This window comes from Coenobita brevimanus, chromosome 101, assembly GCF_032717465.1.
Source record: "Coenobita brevimanus isolate Jiangsu-jjx chromosome 101, ASM3271746v2, whole genome shotgun sequence".
Lineage (NCBI taxonomy): Eukaryota > Metazoa > Arthropoda > Malacostraca > Decapoda > Coenobitidae > Coenobita > Coenobita brevimanus.
Window position 1 is genome coordinate 13896349 of NC_137054.1, and position 21507 is coordinate 13917855.

At 43.1% G+C, this 21507-nt stretch overlaps 1 protein-coding gene across 1 annotated transcript in view; it reads right to left on the minus strand.

Moving 5' to 3' along the window:
- LOC145414939 (putative sodium-coupled neutral amino acid transporter 11) overlaps positions 1 to 14179 on the minus strand; it is a 30327-nt gene extending 16148 nt beyond the window's left edge. Inside the window, exon 1 of the mRNA XM_080284351.1 lies at positions 14069 to 14179. Coding sequence (XP_080140477.1) covers positions 14069 to 14179 — 111 coding nt within the window. The remainder of the gene's footprint in view (positions 1 to 14068) is intronic.
- Between the last annotated feature and the right edge of the window lie 7328 nt (positions 14180 to 21507).

Here is a 21507-nt window from a genome sequence, read left to right on the forward strand (position 1 = left end):
GTAATCTGCTTATCCACCCCTGATGCGACCAGGATGGGAGGGGAAGGAGGGTGAGCAGGGGATAGGGTGAGGCAAGGGAGAGGGTGAGGCAGTGCAGAGAGTGAGGCAGTGGAGAGGGTGAGCCAGGGGAGAGGGTGAGGCAGGGGTGAGGGGTGGCAGAAGTGTAAGATAAGAGAGGGGAAGGGCTTGGAAGAAGGGGAGGGGAGTCAGAACATGAGAGGAAAAAAGAAGTGAGACAAAAATGTGAGACATGAGTGAAGGTTCGAGCAAGAGTAAGGAAGGGTGTAACAATATGTCCTCCAATTCCTTAGCGGCTCCTGAACATGAGACAGGGGTGAGGCAGGGGGAGGATGAGGTAGCGTGGAGTGAGGAAGTGGTGAGACATTGAAGAAGTGCGTCAGGGAGAGAGGGGTGAGGTAGGGTAGGGAAGGAAGGATGCAACACAACACCGTCTATCAATCACTCAAACTCCGTCTGCCAGCACCCTGATGGTTAGGTGGGGAAGACGGAAAACAGTGTTGAATAATGGCAAGAGAGAACGGTGAGGCAAGGGAGGGGTGAGCAGTAGCCGGGGAACGTACACCCCCCTTCAAATCGCTGATCCTCCCCCACTCAACGTCCCCACCCCACTGAGCCAACCGGAGAAGTGAGTATAATTGTTTGTTTTCACTGTAAATATAAAATTTAGCGTTCAGCCCGAGTTGCCTTTAGTCATTGTCTGCAGAGGACTCGATTTTCCATTTGTGTATTGGAAACCTGCACAGTTAATCCTTAATGGATACACACACCCACACACACGCACACATACACACACACACACACACACCCACACACACACACATACACACACACACACTCCCTCCCTCCCACAGTGCTCCCTTCCTCCCCACATCGACCGACCTCGCCCCCCCATGATGGTCAGACGTCTAGCTTGTCTCTGGAGTAAGGCAGGGGAGGGATGAGACAAGGGAGAGGTGAGGCAAGATAGGGTAAGGCAGGGTGTGTGTGTGTGTGTGTGTGTGTGTGTGTGATGAGGCAAGAGGGACGAGGCAGAGAAGGGATGAGGCAGGGGAGGGAGGGGTGAGGTGAAGGGGATGCAGCAGTCAGTCAATTCATCCATCACAGTCTGCCTGCCATGCCCTGAACTTGAGGTAATATGCTTATCGACCCCCAGATGATGCGCTGCGAGGAGACGGAGCTGTGCCACCTCTCTTCTTGTGACCGGGGGCGGGTGGGGGGGCAGGTCAGGAAATCAGACTCGGGGTGTTGGGTAGATGGCATTATATTATCGTCCAGTATTGTGATATAGGTTTCATTTTGTTTTGATTCCTTCCAGTAGTATCCTGTAGACATTATACTTCAATCAAGTTTAGTACTTTGACAGGTTTATTCCCGATTCTGGTCCTTTACTGTGCTCTCGTGTGTTATTCATGCAGTCTATGTCGGCATTAAAAGGATATAAGAAGCGAGAAAAAGAAGAGGATATTAATAGCTAGACTGGAGAATAAATCGCTAAGGGAGAGGTGTTAAGGAGCCTCCTTACCCGACGAAAATAGGGGACCCAACCTTCGGAATAAGAGAGGCGCCATTGCAACTGGTTCTCTAACTTTCTTGATTAAGCTGACGATTTATTTCCTCTGGCCGACTCCAGACGATTTTATTCTCCACTGACAAACCTTCAGAGGCATGAGAATTAGACTTAATGATAGTGTATTTATTTATTTTATTCCTTTTATTCCTAATCTCTTGCTCATGTGTCTTTTTAAATGTGGTGTTAGGATTAATTAGTCATGCGAAAGTCTATTATAGTGGCCAGAGTGAGAGAGTGTGCTACTGGCTCTGAATGATGGTGGGGTAACACAGTGACTGGAGTAGGTGAACAGAGATTGGAATGATGAACAGAGAGTGGAGAACAGAGACTGGAGTGCGTGAACAGAGACTGGAGTGAGTGAACAGAGACTGGAGTGAGTGAACAGAGACTAGGGTGAGTGAACCAGGACTGAGTGAACAGAGACTGGAGTGAGTGAACAGAGACTGGAGTGAGTGAACAGAGACTGGAGTGAGTTTGTGAACAGACTGGAGTGAGCAAACAGAGACTGAACTGAACAGAGACTAGAGAGAGAGTGAACAGAGACTGGAATGAGTGAACGCAGACAGGAGTACAGTAATTGAATAGAGGCTGTAAAGAATAAGCAGCGACTGGAGTGAATGAACAGAGACTGGAGCAAATGAACAGAGACCGGAGTGAGTGAACAGAGACAGTAGTGAGTGAACAGGGACTGGAGTGAGTGAACAAAGACCGGAATTAGTGAACGGAGACTGGAGTAAGTGAACAGAGACAGGAGTGAGTGAACAGAGACAGGAGAGAGTGAACAGAGACAGGAGTGAGTGAACAGAGACTGGAGTGAGTGAACAGAGACTGGAATTAGTGAACGGAGACTGGAGTAAGTGAACAGAGACAGGAGTGAGTGAACAGAGACAGGAGTGGGTAGTGAACAGAGACTGGAGTGGGTAGTGAACTGGGACTGGAGTGAGTGAACAGAGACTGGAGTGAGTGAACAGAAACAGGAGTTAGTAGTGCACAGCGACTGGAGTAAGTGAAGAGAAACAGGAGTGAGTAGTGAAAAGAGACTGGAATGAGTGAACCAGGGGTGATTGAACTTGGCATCAATATTCCCAGGGGCTTAGAACACTCTCCTATCAGCTTCAGGAATCCAGGGCAGTGTCGGGCTACACTCCCTCACCAGCTGCTATATCCAGTGTATCGAAAATCACTGTGTCGGGCCCAGAGAGAGAGTGTGGCTGGCTGGCTGGCTGGCGGCGGCGGTAAAAATACGCTGTGCAGGCCATGAAGGTGCTGTAGATGGTGATAGCCATTGGGAACACATAGGTAAACTCTCTCTCTCTCTCTCTTTCTTTCTCTCTCTCTCTCTCTCTTTCTCTCTCTCTCTCTCTCTCTCTCTCTCTCTCTCTCTCTCTCTCTCTCTCTCTCTCTCTCTCTCTCTCTCTCTCTCTCTCTCTCTCTCTCTCTCTCTCTCTTTCTCACACACACACACACACACACACACACACACACACACACACACACACACACACACACACTCCAGTTCATTCTTACAAAACACTAAGGGCGGGGCATCGCGAGAATTAAAAGTCAGAGTAGACAGAGATACCACAACAGGAAATCAGCTGTTCGTGCAATCTTATATTTAACTTTATATTATGTTTTACTAACCCTGCCATCCATACGACGTACATTCGGGCGGTGTCCATTAATCTGTATATTTCACCATGAGAGGCTACAGCTCCACGAGGGAAGTCCACATGCTGTATACGAAGAAGCAAGGACCATTCAAGAGCAGCTATACACATCAGGAGGAACCTTGAATATTACTGACCGAGACTGCATTCATCTTGACTTTCACTGCCCGAGAAAACGGTCAAGCTGTACAATATTCAAGATCTGTAGTCAAAATTGGGCAAGATATTTTGACATTTATTCTTGCGGTAACGGGCCTCTGATAGACGACTTACAATTGCACACTTTTTTTTTTTTTTTTTTTTTTTTTTTTTTTGTGAGGGTGGACAGAGTCAAAGAATAGCATATGAATCGATTAGAGAACTGAGTGGTAATGCAGGTAAACGCAAGGAAATACCAGTTAGAGACAGGGAAGGAAATTTATTGACCAAAGATGGAGATATTAAAAACAGATGGAAAGAGCATTTTGAGACAGTTCTTAATAGACCAATACCACCAGAAGAGGATATACCGTCTGCTCAGGAAGATTTAAATATTGAAACAGGAGAGTTGAGGCTTGCAGAAGTGGAGAAAGCATTAAAACATTTAAAGAATAATAAGGCACCAGGGGAGGATGGTTTATTTCCGGAATTGTTTAAAGTGGAGGGGGATAGATTAATAATGATCTTGACCAAGCTATTCAATAAGATATGGGTGACGGGGTTACTACCATCAGTTTGGAAGAATGGTGTAATTGTTAAAGTTCCGAAGAAGGGAGACCTGAGTGAATGTGGTAATTGGAGGGGAATCTCTTTGTCACCGATAGCTTTGAAAGTTTTCAGTAGAGTGTTGTTAAATAGGTTGGAGCCGGTGGTTGAGGGTATTCTGAGGGATGAACAGGCTGGTTTTAGAAAGGGACGTGGTTGCAATGATCAGATCTTTATAGTTAGGCATTTGATGCAGCAAGTTAATGAAATGAGAGTACCGTTAAGTCTTTGTTTTGTTGATTTTGAAAAGGCTTTTGATAGTGTTTCGAGAGAGACTATGGGGAAGATCATGAGACATTATGGAATACCAGAGGAGTTTGTGAGGGTCATTATGAACATGCATGAGGACACATTTTGTAAAGTGATGGTTGATGGTTGTCTGAGTGATTCGTTTGAAGTCAAGTCCGGAGTAATTCAAGGTGGTGTTCTATCGCCTTTACTATTTATATTGGTCATTGATTACATTATGAAACGCGTTGGAACAGAAACCGGTGCAGGTATACTTTGGGGAGAGAACAGGAAACTTTTGGATTTAGATTATGCAGATGATATAGTTTTGATTTGTGATGGCCCAGAAGAGATGCAGAGAGTGTTGGACTGTTTGGTGAGTGAAGGTCGCAAGGTGGGTTTGGTTATTAATTGTGGAAAAACTGAAATAATCAATATGAATATGGAAAATGCGCAGGAATGTGTAATTGGAGGTATGGTTGTAAAGCAAGTTGATAGGTTTAAATATTTAGGTACTTATTTAGCCAAGGATGGTTCTTTGAACTTTGAATTCGAGGAAAGGTTAAAGAAGGCTAATCAGGCAATGGGAATGCTTAAAAATATTTGGAATAATAACAATTTCTCTGTGCATACAAAAATCAAACTTTATAAGGTAATGGTTAGGAGTATCTTAATTTATGGACACGAGCTTTGGTACAGCACAGTGACTATGGAAAATAAATTCTTGGTGTTTGAAAATAAAGCACTTAGAAGGATGTTAGGAGTTAAGTGGTGGGAAAGGATACCAAATAGTAGAATTAGAGAAATAACGGGAGTGCAGCCGATCGATGAATATGTTAGATTCTCACGATGGAAGTGGCTAGGACATGTGTATAGGAGACAGGGAATAGTACGAGGTACACCAGGGTGGGTGGCACTTGGTAGGAGAGGTAGAGGAAGGCCAAAAGAGACGTGGGTGAGGACAATGAGACGGGAAGCTGGAGATGAATGTCGGGGAGATCTTGAGGAGTTAGCACAAGATAGGATGTGGTGGTGTGAGTTCATCGAGGCCCTATGCATCCCCGAGGGTGCCACAGGAAATGATTGATTGATTGATTGGAGTACGATGACATTATTTTCACATCCAATCAGGTTTCGATGCTCACAAATACCCCAATGTCTACAGCTTTTCCTCTTTCCTCTCCTCGTTCTGGCCCTCTCCCCCTCGCCCGTCACCTTATCCCTCTTCCCTCATCCCCTCACATCCAGTCTCATCCCTCACAATACCCTGAAACCATGATCTTTTCCTCCTTTATCGCCCGATCTAACACATCTCTCTCCCTGTCCCTGTTCTTCCTCCCTCCTCATCCGTTGCCTCATCCCTCACCTTCCTTCATCCAATCTCACCCCTCACAGTACTCAAGAATTTTGATCTCTTTTCCCTTTACTCAGCCAACCACACCTAACCTAACCTACTCTGACCTGACCTAACCTAACCCAACCTCACCTCACCTCACCTTACCTCACCTCGCCTCAACTCACTTCACTTCACTTACCCTAACCTAATCTAATCTAATCTCATCTCACCTCACTTCACTTGCCCTAACCTAATCTGATCTGATATCACCTCACCTAACCTAACCCCATCCCAGTCCTTTCATCCCTTCCCTTCTCTCGTCCTCACTCCCCTTTCCCCTCCTTCCCCCTCTCCTCCCCCTCCCTCAGCCAATCTCACCCTACACAATACCTTAAACTTTGATCTCTTTCCTTTTCCCTCCCCCTCCCCGTGCCTTCTAGACCACCTCCTTTCATCCTATTATGAGCCTCAGTTCCATTCTCCTCACACCTCATTCTCACTCCTATTATTTCCTTCAATGCCGTGATGTCCTCTTTTCCCTAGTTCTGGTATGTAATTTATTTTAGTCTTCCTATTCATCTCCTTTCTTTCTTACTTTCTTTATTTCTTTCATTTGTTGATTGTTGTGGTGTGGTGGTAGCGTGTGGTATAGTTGCGGTTGCGGAGGTGGTGTGGCGGTTGTGATGGCGACGGTGATGAGTCTTGTGACCTAGGTGCTAGTTAGATGTGATAGCAGGTGGTGTCGTGTTTTGTATGTGTGTGTGTGTGTGTGTGCGTGTGTGATTAGGGACGTAGGGTAGACTGGGTGGTAGCAACTGGAATTATAATGTGAAGTTTATGGTTGTGGTCGTGGTAGTGGTAGTGTGTGGCTGATGGTTGTGGTAGTGGCTGTTTGTGGTTAATGGTGGTGGCAAGAGAGACGGTGTGGCAGTTGTGGTGAAGTGGCTTTGCATGTGATGTCGGTGGTGGTAAATTGTGGCTGTGATGTAACCAGTTTTCATCCTACACAGATTTGCAACTCCTTTTAGCTCGGTTGATGGCCAGGTGTAAGCAGACGGGAGGGTAATTTTCACTAGTAACCAAGGAGTCACTCGTACCTCAATACTAAGGAACATCAAAATTCATGCAACATTAAGGATTGTCTCTTGAGGGTGTGTAGTTTTGTTATTTGGAGGACATGGTACGGTAAGTGGTGGAGGTGGGGCTAGAGCTAGTTCGGTAGCAAGGGTAAGGTGATTGGAAGAAGTTCAGTGAGTTGTTGCTCCTCGTGGCATTAAGAGGGCTCTTCCTCGGTGCTAAGGGGTCCTTGTATGCAGCTCGTGTTAGGAGTGTTATGTTGTGCGGTAGTGAGATCCGGCAGTAAAGGAAGAGGATATTTTTAGGCTCAGACGTAGAGAGATGAAAGTGATTAGATGGATGTATAGTGCGTCCTTGAATGAGATGCTTGGGGACGTTGGGACAACAAATGAAGAGTTGAGAGGAAAGATTGGGCTGTGTTGTGACAAGAAGTGGTAGATTGGGATGATTTGAGCATGTGGATGGAGGATGACATCTGGGTACGGATGGTGAGAGGTGTGAACATTGAGGATAGATCTACAAGAGGCTGACTGAAAAAAGACCTGGGTCGAAACCGTAGAGTGTGACCTCAGGGGTAAGGGATTGAAGAAAGAGGATGCTAGAGATGGAGCAGCGTGGATAGCCGACATGAGGTGAACAAGAATTCAAGTAATAAGAATGGTCCAGTTCCCTCAGATGAAAACAGACCACCTATACTGGTGTTGATGGTTGTGGTATCGTGTTTCGTGTGTGACTTGTTTCAGGTGATGGGTGTGTGCTGGTCCAACACAACCTCTCCCGCTGATTATGTTCACCAACAATGACACACTCCAGGATCGATGAGGACGCCAGGGCAGATCGGTGCCTCTCCAGCCCTGAAAGTTGGTGATGCTGCTGCCGAGGTGAGGGAGGGGGGGATTAGGAAGGGGAGTTGAGGGGTAAGGAGGGGAAGGTGAGAGGTGAGGAGGGGGAGAGGGTGACAGATGAAGGAGGGAGGGAGGGTGGGAAGACGTCATGGTCTGCAGTGGGAGTTAAGGATGAGTCCCGAGGGACCGCGTGGAAAGTTCGATGGGAGCTGACAGCAGACGTGAGGAGTGAGGAGGGGATCATGAGTGACGAAGGATGAGGGGTGCAAGATTCTGTGAAATATCTCGAGGTCGTATCAGTTGACGGATGTTGATATTGATTTGTCTACTGGGCTCGGGTTCACAATATCTTATGTATATCTTTCTATCTATCTGCCTATATATGTACATATATTCTTTACACACACACACACACACACACATTATATATATAATATATATATATATATATATATATATATATATATATATATATATATATATATCTAAGTACATACATATATACTGTATACATACTCATATGCAGTATATATAATTTACACACACACACACACACACACAATGCCTTGTCTTTAGGCAGAAACAGCAAGGGAAGGAGATGGCAGAATTATCCCGTTTCGTGTTCTTCCTTGCAAAAGGAATTCTAGTTACGAGTGGGGATTAACCGCAAGTCCGTGAATCTGGAAGTGGAGCGACAGCGCACGAGACAGACATTAAATTACTAAACAGATTTACGTTCTGTTCCCTGTCGTAACTCGGATTTGTTGTTGCACGAGGAACAAGGGATGTGGGAAGATAATTCATTCTCCTTCCCTCGTCGTCCCTGCAAGATTGAATTACGTAGTTGCGACTTAGAAGCTGGTCGTCAGTTTGTTCGCAAATCACAGCCAAGACTGGAAGTACGGTACGTGTGGCTGTCACAGCGTAGTCTGTTCATGCTGCTTCCAAACTATTCTATTCGCTGTAAAAGAGTTGTTTTCGTTTTCTAATGCTTTTTTTCTGGATCTTTTTAAAGTCCATCCCTGATGAGCCCAGTGGTGTTTCTCATCTTCCCCGTGCAGAATAACCTACCTGGGTCTGAAATCAAAGCGGTCTTGCCCTTCTACGTTATAGCCTATTTCGACCCTCTCTTGTCAGAGTGCAAGGAGCGTGTGCTAGTGTTTGTACTTATGTTTTCATGAATTTGTTATCTCTCCACTACGATTATTTTAAAGTTTGATTCCTGCCATCATTAGGCAGTTTTATTAATTTGGTAAGAAGACGGTGTGGTGTACTGTGTATGGTGGTGGCAAACATAACGCGGCTTCGAAACATGGCCAAAACTGCTTAAATGCTATGTCATTGAGTATATCCTTTTATGTAACAGTGATTTCAGATGCTGATATTAGATATGCTTGTCGTCATTAAACGCAAACTCTTTGTCTAGGATGGAAACTGCCAGCGAATAAGATCGTGTAGTTTATAGTAAAAAGTTTTCTCAGGCAATGATTACGTTTTCTGTGATAAGGTGCTTCGGCTTAAGTATTCAACAGAAAGTCTTGCTCTTCATAAAATTTTCTCTCGGTCTTCATGTATCATAACTAAACGCCTGATAATGTGTTACCGTGGGAAATTTTTAGATATTGACGTCATCTCGACTTCGAGCGAAATAGTACGTTCAAACTAGTGCCGAAAGTGAAGCTGAAGTGATCCCGACGAAAGTCAGTACTGCTTCAGAGTTATTAAACTTAAGCTTGATATTTTCTAGACTTAAATATCTATAAGCACTTGACACACCTCCCCCCCCCACCCCCAACAAAAAAGGATAGGCTGGGCAATGGGGTAGAGTAACGCATGGCAACAATATTCTAAGGCAGCGTTTCTTAACATAGGGTGCTAGCACCCCCAGTGTGCTGAAATCAATTTTAGGGGGTGCTGGAAAATGCATTTTTTTTTTTGTTGGTTTTGCTTTATATTGGCATTCTTGATTATTTTTTTCTTTTTGAGAATGTATAAAACAAACTTTTAGGCAATACTTCACTTTAACGTTGCAGTAGTGAAGCAACTGTAGTCCCAGTAGCTAGGTGTAAAGGGGTGCTGGCTGAACTGAGACCTTATTACAAAGGTCGGAAAAGGTTAAGAAACCCTGCTCTAAGGCAATATGGTGCAAGTGGCGTTAATACTTCTAACCGCCCGATGCCAAATGGAAGTAATTGAATTCCGTTAGATTGGCCTCAGCAGTGATAAAAATCCGCAGAATTGGAGGAAATGAAGAAAAAAAAGGCGAGACAGGACTTAAAAAGCCACCAGGTATAAATTTTTTCCCGAGATTTTTAAAACATCTAGATTTAATGGAAAATTCGCTAAATTGGCAACACTTGAGGCGTGTTGCTGCAGTCGAGACCATCACGTGATTGTTTTCATCAAGATTCCTTTGAAGCTCGTGTTGTCAAGTGGCTAGCAAGATCAGCGTTAAAACCTCATCAGAACACGCCAGCAGTAGTCTGAATGTCTGATTCAAAGCAGTAGCTGAACCAGGCTCGAAGCTTCCAAACACCTCTCCTACCCTCTTCCTAGTTCCTCCTCCCCCTCCCCATCCCCCCAGTTACCCCGCATAGCGCCTCCTCCCTCCTCCCCTTCACCTCCCGCATCCGCAATTCGCATCCATCTCAGTACTGCTGTGGACGACGAGCGGTGATGCGTTCCGAGAAATTTTAGTCTCGAAAACATACGACCTGTTCAGAAACTTCAAAGAAGAGCTGTGGTATATTATAATTTGTGTAAAAAGATCAGCTGTGGACGTTGAGAAGTGTTGTATACGTGAGATATCCGCCATTTGTACCGAATAACAATGTTTTCAGAAATTATGGGTAAGAACTGTGAATTAAACTGGGACCCGAGTTTCTCAAAGTGCTCAAGTTTATCCAGTAGTTGTTGTGGCGCCCAGTGTTGATGCGGAGTGTGCGTTTTTCTCTTTGTGTAATAGCGAGAGGAAAACCAACTGGCCAGCCATTATTCGGGCATCTGAAATTCAAATCCCGGTAAAGTGCGAGGCTCTGTCACTTGTCTCAGGGTAAGTCAACTTTCCTGAAGCATTTATAAGTGCACCGTTCTTCCTACCGTGTGTGCGTGTGTGTGTGTGTGTGTGTGTGTGTGTGTGTGTGTGTGTGTGTGAGAGAGAGAGAGAGAGAGAGAATACAGCGCGTGGATTAATTTTAGTCATACTTTAAAAATTTCCGTGTGCGTGTGTTACTAATCGAGTACGAGATGCTTAACTAGTAACCATGGTAACAGTTCATGACATTTGTATGAGTCTCAGATGGAGTTTGTGTGTGTGTGTGTGTGTGTGTGTGTGTGTGGTGTGTGTGTGTGTGTGTGTGTGTGTGTGTGTGTGTGTGTGTGTATCACCATTTCAGTAATAACTAATTTATTGCTAAGATATAGGCCAAATTAATCTAACTCAACCCCTCACGTCACGAGAGTATTTGTCCATGCCGGGATCCGTGAAATTTAAAAAGAAAATTGTTGCGTAAGAAAAAAAAAATTAGTGTTATTCCATCTTAGTCATTTATATCCATTTTTTTTTTTTTTACTCCGTTGGAAAAGATAAATTATTTTCTCCATTTTTCCATGTTTTGTGGAATTTCGGCCCCAAACATCGTGGAATTCATTTTGATGAATTTATTTCATGGTGAGTTTTGTACCGTACTTGAGGTCACGTAGAGTAATTATGTTTGTACGAACAATGGTGTGTGTGTGTGTGTGTGTGTGTGTGTGTGTGTGTGTGTGTGTGTGTGGTGATGGTGGTGTGTGTGTGTTTGTGGGGGGTGTGGTGGTGGTGGTGTGTGTGTGTGTGATAGTGAAAATTGTCTAATTTGGGGTATTTGGTGCACTCTATATTAACCCGTTAACTGCAAAGGGCTTCTTCCTGTAGTGTCAGCTAGAATTAAATACTTGAGATTGCCCATAGTTGCAGTAGTAGTAGTTGTAGTAGTAGTAGTGGAAGTAGTAGTAGTAACCGAAGGCTTATCGTAACATGAGCCCAGTGAACTACAGACCAAAGCTGCCTTTCTGAAGTTCATCATCCCTCTGTCGTGAATAGGGAGGGATTGAGAGGGGTTTTAGAACAGGACAGCTCCATCGCCCTGTAATATTTGAGCTACCACTTGAAAGCGCTCCTTTCCAGCATCGACTTATAATAAAAATAGGTTTAATGGCAGAGTTTTTAAGCAATTTAAGTTCAGTGAGTCGTACATTTACATTTGCTCGCTGTTTTCCAAAAATAAGCTATTTTCTTTCTTTTTACTAAGAGAGTCTGCCACTTTCTTATTCCCAATTATTGCCTCTCGTTATCCCCTTCCAACAGCATTTCCACACTTTCTGTATTGCTTAGTTGCATGGCTTTATTTGTGGATTACATAAACCAACTTAGCATGACTAACCGGTGTCATATGCACGGAGTGACTATGCAGCAAGATACCCTTCCCTTCTCTATTCAGCCTGAATTAATCCAACCTAACCAAACCTACACAGACCTAACCTAACCTTATTCTAGATCAACCTAACCTAAATAAACCTAAACTAAACTGACCTTACTTCACGAAATGACTCATTTCACAGTCTGTCTGTAACATACATATGTATACTTACGCACACACACACACACACACACACACACACACACACACATATATATATATATATATATATATATATATATATATATATATATATATATATATATATATATCGACCTATACAGTAGTTACATATAGGTCGATAAGACATTCAACTGTCTCCATGACACATATATTTCATAAAATGTTGGTGATAAATGGCCAGATACTTGAGATAACATGCAGATACTCTCAGCATAGGCACTTGGCTCACGGGCACTTAGCGGAACGGTAACTTCTGCATAAAGTCACTTCGTGCATACGACACTGGACCCAGAGCCGCATGTCATTCCTATCTTTGACATCCTTATATCCTAAACGTTGCAGAAGAATAAATAAAAAATAAGTAAATAAATAAATACGTAAATAAAGGGATGTGGCATTCGTTAGGCTAGAACTTTCAAGGTTTGGTGCGGGTACCGTAATATCCATAAGTAAGAATGCTGCAAATAATTGTACAAGTTACCCCTCTCCATTTGTATTTCCCAAGTTTCTCTTATAACTTTTTTGCTTTGCTCTCCAGTCCCCTTGATCTTTTTTAAATATATTTTTTCTAGATTTTCTTTCCATCTCATTTCTTTATTTTTTTTTCCCAAGCGTACAGTATGTTTTTTTTTTTTTTCCTCGATTCACTTTTCAACAGATTTTTCCCTACTATATGGTTCAGTTACATTTTTCGAATATCCAACGGTGTTATTCCCCCATTCTTTTCCCAGTACCGTACTGCTTCCACTTTTTCTCCGTTTCGAACTATGTAATTCCTGTTTTTGTCGAACATTTTATTTCTCCCGGTATTAACTATTTCCCCTTCCCTTTTTTAAATTTATTCTTTCCATTATTTTGTCTTTCTAATTCTCATGGATGGAACAACTGCAGTATTTTTATTTTTTATTTACTTCAGCTGATTCCAGACGATGTTATTTATGGATGGGAGTCGCTATTTGCATTGGATTCTCTGTCATATCACGGATTAGTGTTTGCAGGATGGTCAACAACATTAAAATCTTTCCGTCTTGCATTCTTTCGTCTAAAACAGTTCCAGGTGACGAGAGGAAAACGGCCATAGCTGTGATATGTTTTCGATGGAAGGACAAAGAAAAGAGAAGAAAATTTTTGGATGGAAGAACAGAGAAAGAAAAGAGAAGGACAATTTTTGGATGGAAAGACAAAGAAAGAAGAAAATTTTGGATGGAAGGACAAAGAAATAAATAAAATTTTTGGTTTGAAAGGCAAAGAAAGATAAGGGAAGAAAATTTTTTGGATGGAAGGACAAAGAAAAGAATAAGAAAATTTTTGGATTAAAGGACAAAGAAGAGTTAGAAAATGTTTGGTTGGAAGGACAGGGTAAAAAAGTTTTGGATGGAAGGACAAAGAAACAAAGGGGATGAAAACTGACAAAGAATGAAAAGAGTAAGAAAATTTTTGGATGGAAGGACAAAGAAAGAACAGACTAGAAACTTTCCATGCATCGAGTTCATCCTGCAAAAAACGAATCACGGTTACCACAGGGACGAGATCTTTAGTATGGTCAAGAATCCCGACCCAGCTGAGTCACCTTTAACCATCACACGGTCGGGACAGCTCTTGTACTGCAGGCCTGTCGCAGCTAAGGCCTGACGATTTTATTCAGCTGAGAGAGATAGAGAGTCATAGGAGCCTTAAGCGTTGCAGTATTTCCCCGATTTTAAAGAGCATTTGTCTTTTAAGCAAGAAATAAGTAAATAAATAAGCAAATGTAAAATCCGACCATGATTAAAAAATAAGTTCGCTAAATATAATAAAAAAATAAAAATATATATTCCAACAATGGTTAAAAGATAAGTTCGATACCGTGGGAATGGTTATTTTTCTTGAGAGCAGGCTGAAGAGAGAGAGAGAGAGAGAGAGAGAGAGAGAGAGAGAGAGAGAACCATCACACCTACCTCCGGGCGCTGCTGTGGTGGATGAAGGTAGTGCTGGTCTTGCTTCGGCGGTACTGTGTGTTCCAGGATGTAAGTGCGTTCGTTGATGGGGAAGGCTGTGGGGCTCGTCATGGTGGCTGTGGTAGGGGGCTGAAGCTAGGCGTGTGGGGTTGAGAGTGAGTGTTTTGGGATAGGGTTGTGGGGTTAAGAGTAAGGGGATTGGGATAGGGTTGTGGGGTTAGGAGTGAGGGGATTGGGATAGGCCTGAGGGGTTGAGAGCGAGGGGATTGGGATGGGATTGTGGGTAGAGTTAGGAGTGCTTTTGTGTGGAGGGAAGGGGATGGAGTAGTTTTGTGGTTATAGGTGGGTTGATGCTGATGATGATGAAATGCGGGGTGTTGGGGTAGGGTAGGCTTATGGAATTAGATTGTTAGAGGATGGGTATGCGGGATGGGGTGGTTAGAGTAGTGGAAGTGTTAGTGGTAAGGTGGATGGGGGCTGGAGATAGGTTTACAGTGTTAGTGTGTAGGAGGGAAGGGGAGACGTGTAGTAAGTTGAAAGTGTTGGTTGTGGTGTTAGAGAGGAGGGGGGGGGGAAAGTAGTGGTGGTGGAGTTAGTGGGGGAGAAATAAAGTGCGTGAAGAGCGATTAAAAACTCAAGCTGATGGTGGTGGTGTTTGTAGAAGGAGCCCTTGGTGAGTTAGGGGAAGTGATTGTGGTGGTGATAGTAGGGGATGGGGACCTGAAATGTAAGGGAGGTGGAAGTGGTGATGATGGTAATAGTATTGGTGGAGAGAGGGCGTAATGGATATGAAGGTGTTAGGTAATGAGAGTGGTTATGATGATGGTAGCGGGGGAGGTGTGGTGGTGAGGATATTAATGGTGGTGTAAGGAGGGTGATGACTGAAAGGTTTATTTGTGAGAGAGGTGAAAGACTGTTAAGAAGCTAGCTACGTCTGAGAAAACTTGGTGGTGCTAAGGGTAGGATTGGTTGTTGGTCAGGTGGGTATTAGTGGTGGTGATGGTATTGGCGAAAGGAAAGTGTGTCAGTGGATGATGGATTGGTGGTATGGAGTAGCTAGTGGTGGTGCAGGCAAATGGCAGGAATGGATATTGGTTAGGGTGGACTGAGTTTTTGCTAGGGTGGGTATGAGTGGCTGAGGTGGTGCTGGTGGTGGTAGGGGAGTGTGATGGTTGGGATATTGGTGGTGTAAATAATAGCAGGGGTTAATGGTGGTGCTGTTGGAAGGATTGGGTGTTGGTTAAGGTGGGTAGGAGTGGTCGTGATGATGCTGGTGATAGGAAAGTGCGGTGGGTGAGGTAAAGGTGGTGTAAGTGATAGCAGGCTGTGGGGGCTGCGGTGCAGGTGATGGTGGTATTAGGTGAGGGTTGTGGTGGTTGGGAGTGGCTGTGATGGTGCTAGTAGTTGGTTGGGCAGGTGGTGCAAATGGTGGCAGTGTGTAGTGATATAGGTACGTTGAGATTGTGTCGTGGTGAAGGGAGGGGGAACCACGGTGTTGGTGGTGGAATAGAGGAGGGAGTGGAATAAAATAACCTTGATATGGAGCCTTGTGGAAAAAATAATGCTTAGGGTAAGTACCTAGGTGCTTAAGTGGTGGTAGAGAAGACTAAGGCAATGTGGTGCTAGAGATGGTGATGGTTTGGGGGTGTTAAGTATTGTAAGGATTGAAGTAGAGGCTTCTTTATCTTGGACACTTCTTATATATTCATCTGTATTTCGGTAAGTCGGCAGTTTATTAAGACTTAAGATTTTGTCCACTGCTAAGAAAACCACCACTGTCTTACGTTGCTCTTAATCTTATCTTTTTCAGTTCAGTTAATGTGTCTCCTAGATTATTTTTGCACTTGAGGATCTGTTTTTCATTTTGAGCAGATGGGAATCCTGGTCTCAGAAGAGCTCCCACTGTTTCTTTTTCATAGTCTGGGAACTTTTTTTTCTTTTTGATAACTTTCACCCCGATCAGAGTTTTTCAGTCTTAAGTTACAGTGAACTCAGCATAATGAGAATCTTGCCTCAATGTTTAGCGACCCCGATTTTCACTTTTCTTCTCACTGCGAACTTGGTTTGGCGCGTGTGTGGGGGTGGTAGGGGCGAGGTCGTAGAAGTGTGGGTGTTGGAGTGTGGGCTGGCCGGCTGAAGCTCCTGGAAAAAGAAGATGTTATGGATTACACTCTGATGTCACGCAAGGATACTGGAAGTGTTAGCTACTCTCTTCCTCCCGCGTCCTCTTACCGCCCCCTTCAGTATTCCCCTCAGGCCCGTTTCAGGCATCTTTCTCACCTTCAGACCCGTTTCAGGCTTCATCCTTCCCTTCAGCCCCGCTTCAGCCTTCATTTACCCCTTCAGGCCAGTTTCCGGCTGCACCCTCCCCTTCAGGTCCGTTTCAGGCTTCTTCCTCTCATCGCCTCCCCACCTTCAGTCCCCTCTTCCCTTACTCCAGATCATATTAAACGAGTCTGTGAAATACTAAAATCTTACCATTCTCTTAATTTCTTTTTGGTGTGTCGGTAATGGCATTCATAGGAGCAAGTTAGTGTAGAATCGGATCGAAAACAGAGTGTACAGTATAGTGGATAGGAAAGTAAAGTTTTGATTGGCTCATTCATCTTTATTCTTGATGTTAAGTGCTGAGTTTGGAGATAACCAGCGCTAACTACACCTTACTCTCAAGCACCCTTCTCTTAGACTAACTACACGGTCATCTTTTCTCACTCCTCACTCAGAGATGCCTGTGTCTGACAACCTACATTCAGCCGACTCATGACGTAGGCTAATTGCTTGCTGTGGTATGCATCAGCAGGTATAAACTCGCAAAATTCACACCTCTCACACATAGGCTACACGTATATTGAAGTGCAGCGTATATCATAAGCAATGTGACATTTACATCAACAAAAAGTATAACATCATAACAGAAGTTCATTTGGCAACTACAAGTATAACATTAGGCTGCACAGATTCTTTTATCGGCTGTGCAACGGTGTCAGTCTTTTCTTTCCCTGTTGCTCTGATCATCCGTTGTCCTAATTACCTGTGTCTGTCACCTTTGTTGTCACCTGCGTTGTTACCCGCATCACCTGTCATTATCAGTGTTGTCGCCTGTGTTATGAGTAATCCTGTTTCTAAGGCTGGATCAGTCCTACCCACCCGTCTAGCACAGGGACCTCAGCTGTTAACAGGGCACAGCTGATTGACGTGTGATAAATCTCATGGGTTTTTTCACGCTCGCTTCACCTGTCGGGAAACATTTTACGTACCGGTATTGGAGGCGACGCTTATTGTTTATTTATTTTTAACGTTGGGATTTCATGGCATACTTTCCGTTACAGGTATATCCTTTGAATTCAATGGCATCTTTTGTATACTGTAATTTTCATACCCTTTTACGAGTTTCTTCAGTTTAAAGGGATTTCTCGTACCGTAGTGAAAAGGATGGAAGCGGTGTGTTAGGCTGTTTTTAGTCTAACTTGGACTAATTTTGTACCGTTTTGTAGCATATTAGTTCAGTGGCAGAGAGAGAGAGAGGGGGGGAGGCCTTAATCCTTCCCACATCACTTCTTCGTGATTAGCACCATATTCCGTCGTTAATATATTGTTATTCAGCACTGAAGATTGAAAGATGGCAGTTTTAGGCCAACTTAAATCATAAAAAGTATAATAACCTTATAATGAATTGTAACTGATTGACTCGATAAAATGTTAACTGGTTTTAATCTTCATTTTTTTATTTATTATTTATGTATTTATTTCTTTATTTAATTTTAAAGGATGCAGTTATTCTCCTTCCGTCGAGATTTTGTAGTTTTTTTTTTTTTTTTGTACGTTATTGTTGTCACATAGTTGATTATCTTCAGCTCAGGAAATATCTCTGGTGGGGGTGAAATTTGATAGTCATTTTTTACAGCTTAATATCATCATCATCGCCATCATCACCATCACCATCACCATCATAACTACCACCACCATCACCACCACCAGCCTGCAATTTATACGTATTGGGAACGGGGCAAAAAATACCTGTCTGTCAAAATTCCAGATTAATTAACCAGGTGAAGAGGATAGGATTTATATTTATTTGTTTACTTACCTTTTTGTTTTATTCATTATTTTTATTGCCATATACGGTTTAATTCATCATAAGGGAGATCTATTGTAGTAAATGCGTTAGAAATTAGTGTTTATTATTTATCTCATAATTAGTCACAGGTGGTTGATAAACAGTGGAATTCAGTAGCTATCTAATGTTCGTTTTTATTTTTATTTTTTTCTCCGCTTCACTTGTCTGGATTTTTACATATTTGAAATGGAACGTTATCCTCAATACGTCAAGATATTGAGTGAAATGATGATGGTGATGATGATGATGATGGTGGTGGTGGTGATAATGATGATGGTGATGGTGATGGCGGCGGTGGTGGTGATGGCAGTGATAATTTACATTGACAATAATGATGATGATAATGGTGGTGGTGGTAGTGGTGGTGGTGATGATAGTGATGATGATGGTGACAGTGGAACTGATGATGATGATGATGATGGCCTCTCCAGTAGATAAGAGCGTCTCCTAACCTAAATAAAATCGTGTGAAGGCAGCAGGAATAAAATAAATGATGAGGTCGCTGTATTGAAGGGGTAAAGGGTCATTTGTAGCCCCGACCCCCATTAAACCAGTCATAAATGCCAAGTGGTGGATCTCTCTCTCTCTCTCTCTCTCTCTCTCTCTCTCTCTCTCTCTCTCTCTCTCTCTCTCTCTCTCTCTCTCTCTCTTTCTCTCTTTCTCTCCCTTCCATGTAGCGACATCCTTATCAGTGTCTCTTGTTATTTCCATTTTCATTGTAACTCTTCCCACTTTCCCGTCACTCTCCTCCACTTTTCCCATCACTTCTCTCCCTTCTCTCATCCCTCCCCTTTCTCTTTATCCATCTCTCTAATATTCATTCATTTGTCTTCATTTTCTCTCCTCACTCTCTCTCTCCTCTCCATTCCCCTTTTACATTCCCTATCATTTTTCCGCACTTTCCTCTTTTCACTTCTTTCCATTATCTCCCTTCACTCTCTTCTCTGCTCTCCCCTATTATTCTCTCCGCTTACTCCCTCTCACTCTTTTCTTCTCTCTTCTCTCCACTCTCCACCCACTTTCCTCTCCATTCCTAGCTCTCCTAACTTTCCACTTCCAACTTTGCTCTCCCAGACTGATGGCCTTTCGACAAATAACCCTTGCAGTAGTTACATTACTCGACTGTTATTCCCTGTTGTAGTTGTATTAGTCTACAGTGGCCTTGATATGAGTTACGTCATTCGACCTTTATTCGTTGTAGATGTTATAATCTTCAACAGTTGCCCTTAGTACATGTATTTACGTACGAGTAAGTCGACAGGTGTTCCTTGTAGTAGTTGTATCAGTCGACAGTTCTTCCTTGCAGTTATTAATTTGGTGGAAACTGTTACTAGCGGTATTGTAGTGTGTTTAGTGCACTGTTCTTGCGTTCTTAGATGTACCCGGTATCTATAGGCTAAATCTTCTTAGTCCAGGCTGATCCTTTACTCTCACTCTTCCTGTTCACACACACACACACACACACACACACACACACACACACACACACACACACACACACACACACACACACACACACACACACACACACACACACACACACACACACACACACACACACACACACACACACACACACACACACACACACACACACACACACACACACACACACACACACACACACACACACACACACACACACACACACACACACACACACACACACACACACACACACACACACACACACACACACACACACACACACACACACACACACACACACACACACACACACACACACACACACACACACACACACACACACACACACACACACACACACACACACACGTTGCAAGTATGGGTGACGTGAGCGCTTGCATTTCAAGTATAGCACAAGGCGTGCTGTGGTGGAAGACCTGCAAGGGTTCGAAACTCGGCGGGGTACGGTAAAGGTTGGGCGGTCAGTCCCCTTGTGCCCACTCCTCACTACAGCCTCGGTGAGACTTGGTAGTATGTCAGCGCTCCTTAGGAGCAGCCACGGTCAGTCTGTTGACTCCCTTAGGGTGGGATACTAGATTCAGGACCTCTTTGTATTCAGCCACTGGCTGCAGTGAGTACTTAATAAATCGATAATTTATAATAATAATAATAATTATTATTATTATTATTATTATTATTTTCTGTATAATTGCATATATATATATATATATATATATATATACTGTATGTATATATATATATATATATATATATATATATATATATATATCATTTCCTGTGGCACCCTCGGGGATGCATAGGGCCTCGATGAACTCACACCACCACATCCTATCTTGTGCTAACTCCTCAAGATCTCCCCAACACTCATCTCCAGCTTCCTGTCTCATTGTCCTCACCCACGTCTCTTTTGGCCTTCCTCTACCTCTCCTACCAAGTGCCACCCACCCTGGTGTACCTCGTACTATTCCCTGTCTCCTATACACATGTCCTAGCCACTTCCATCGTGAGAATCTAACATATTCATCGATCGGCTGCACTCCCGTTATTTCTCTGATTCTACTATTTGGTATCCTTTCCCACCACTTAACTCCTAATGTTCTTCTAAGTGCTTTATTTTCAAACACCAAAAATTTATTTTCCATAGTCACTGTGCTGTACCAGACTCGTGTCCATAAATTAAGATACTCCTAACCATTACCTTATAAAGTTTGATTTTTGTATGCACAGAAAAATTGTTATTATTCCAAATATTTTTAAGCATTCCCATTGCCTGATTAGCCTTCTTTAACCTTTCCTCGAATTCAAAGTTCAAAGAACCATCCTTGGCTAAATAAGTACCTAAATATTTAAACCTATCAACTTGCTTTACAACCATACCTCCAATTACACATTCCTGCGCATTTTCCATATTCATATTGATTATTTCAGTTTTTCCACAATCAATAACCAAACCCACCTTGCGACCTTCACTCACCAAACAGTCCAACACTCTCTGCATCTCTTCTGGCCCATCACAAATCAAAACTATATCATCTGCATAATCTAAATCCAAAAGTTTCCTGTTCTCTCCCCAAAGTATACCTGCACCGGTTTCTTTTCCAACGCGTTTCATAATGTAATCAATGACCAATATAAATAGTAAAGGCGATAGAACACCACCTTGAATTACTTCGGACTTGACTTCAAACGAATCACTCAGACAACCATCAACCATCACTTTACAAAATGTGTCCTCATGCATGTTCATAATGACCCTCACAAACTCCTCTGGTATTCCATAATGTCTCATGATCTTCCCCATAGTCTCTCTCGAAACACTATCAAAAGCCTTTTCAAAATCAACAAAACAAAGACTTAACGGTACTCTCATTTC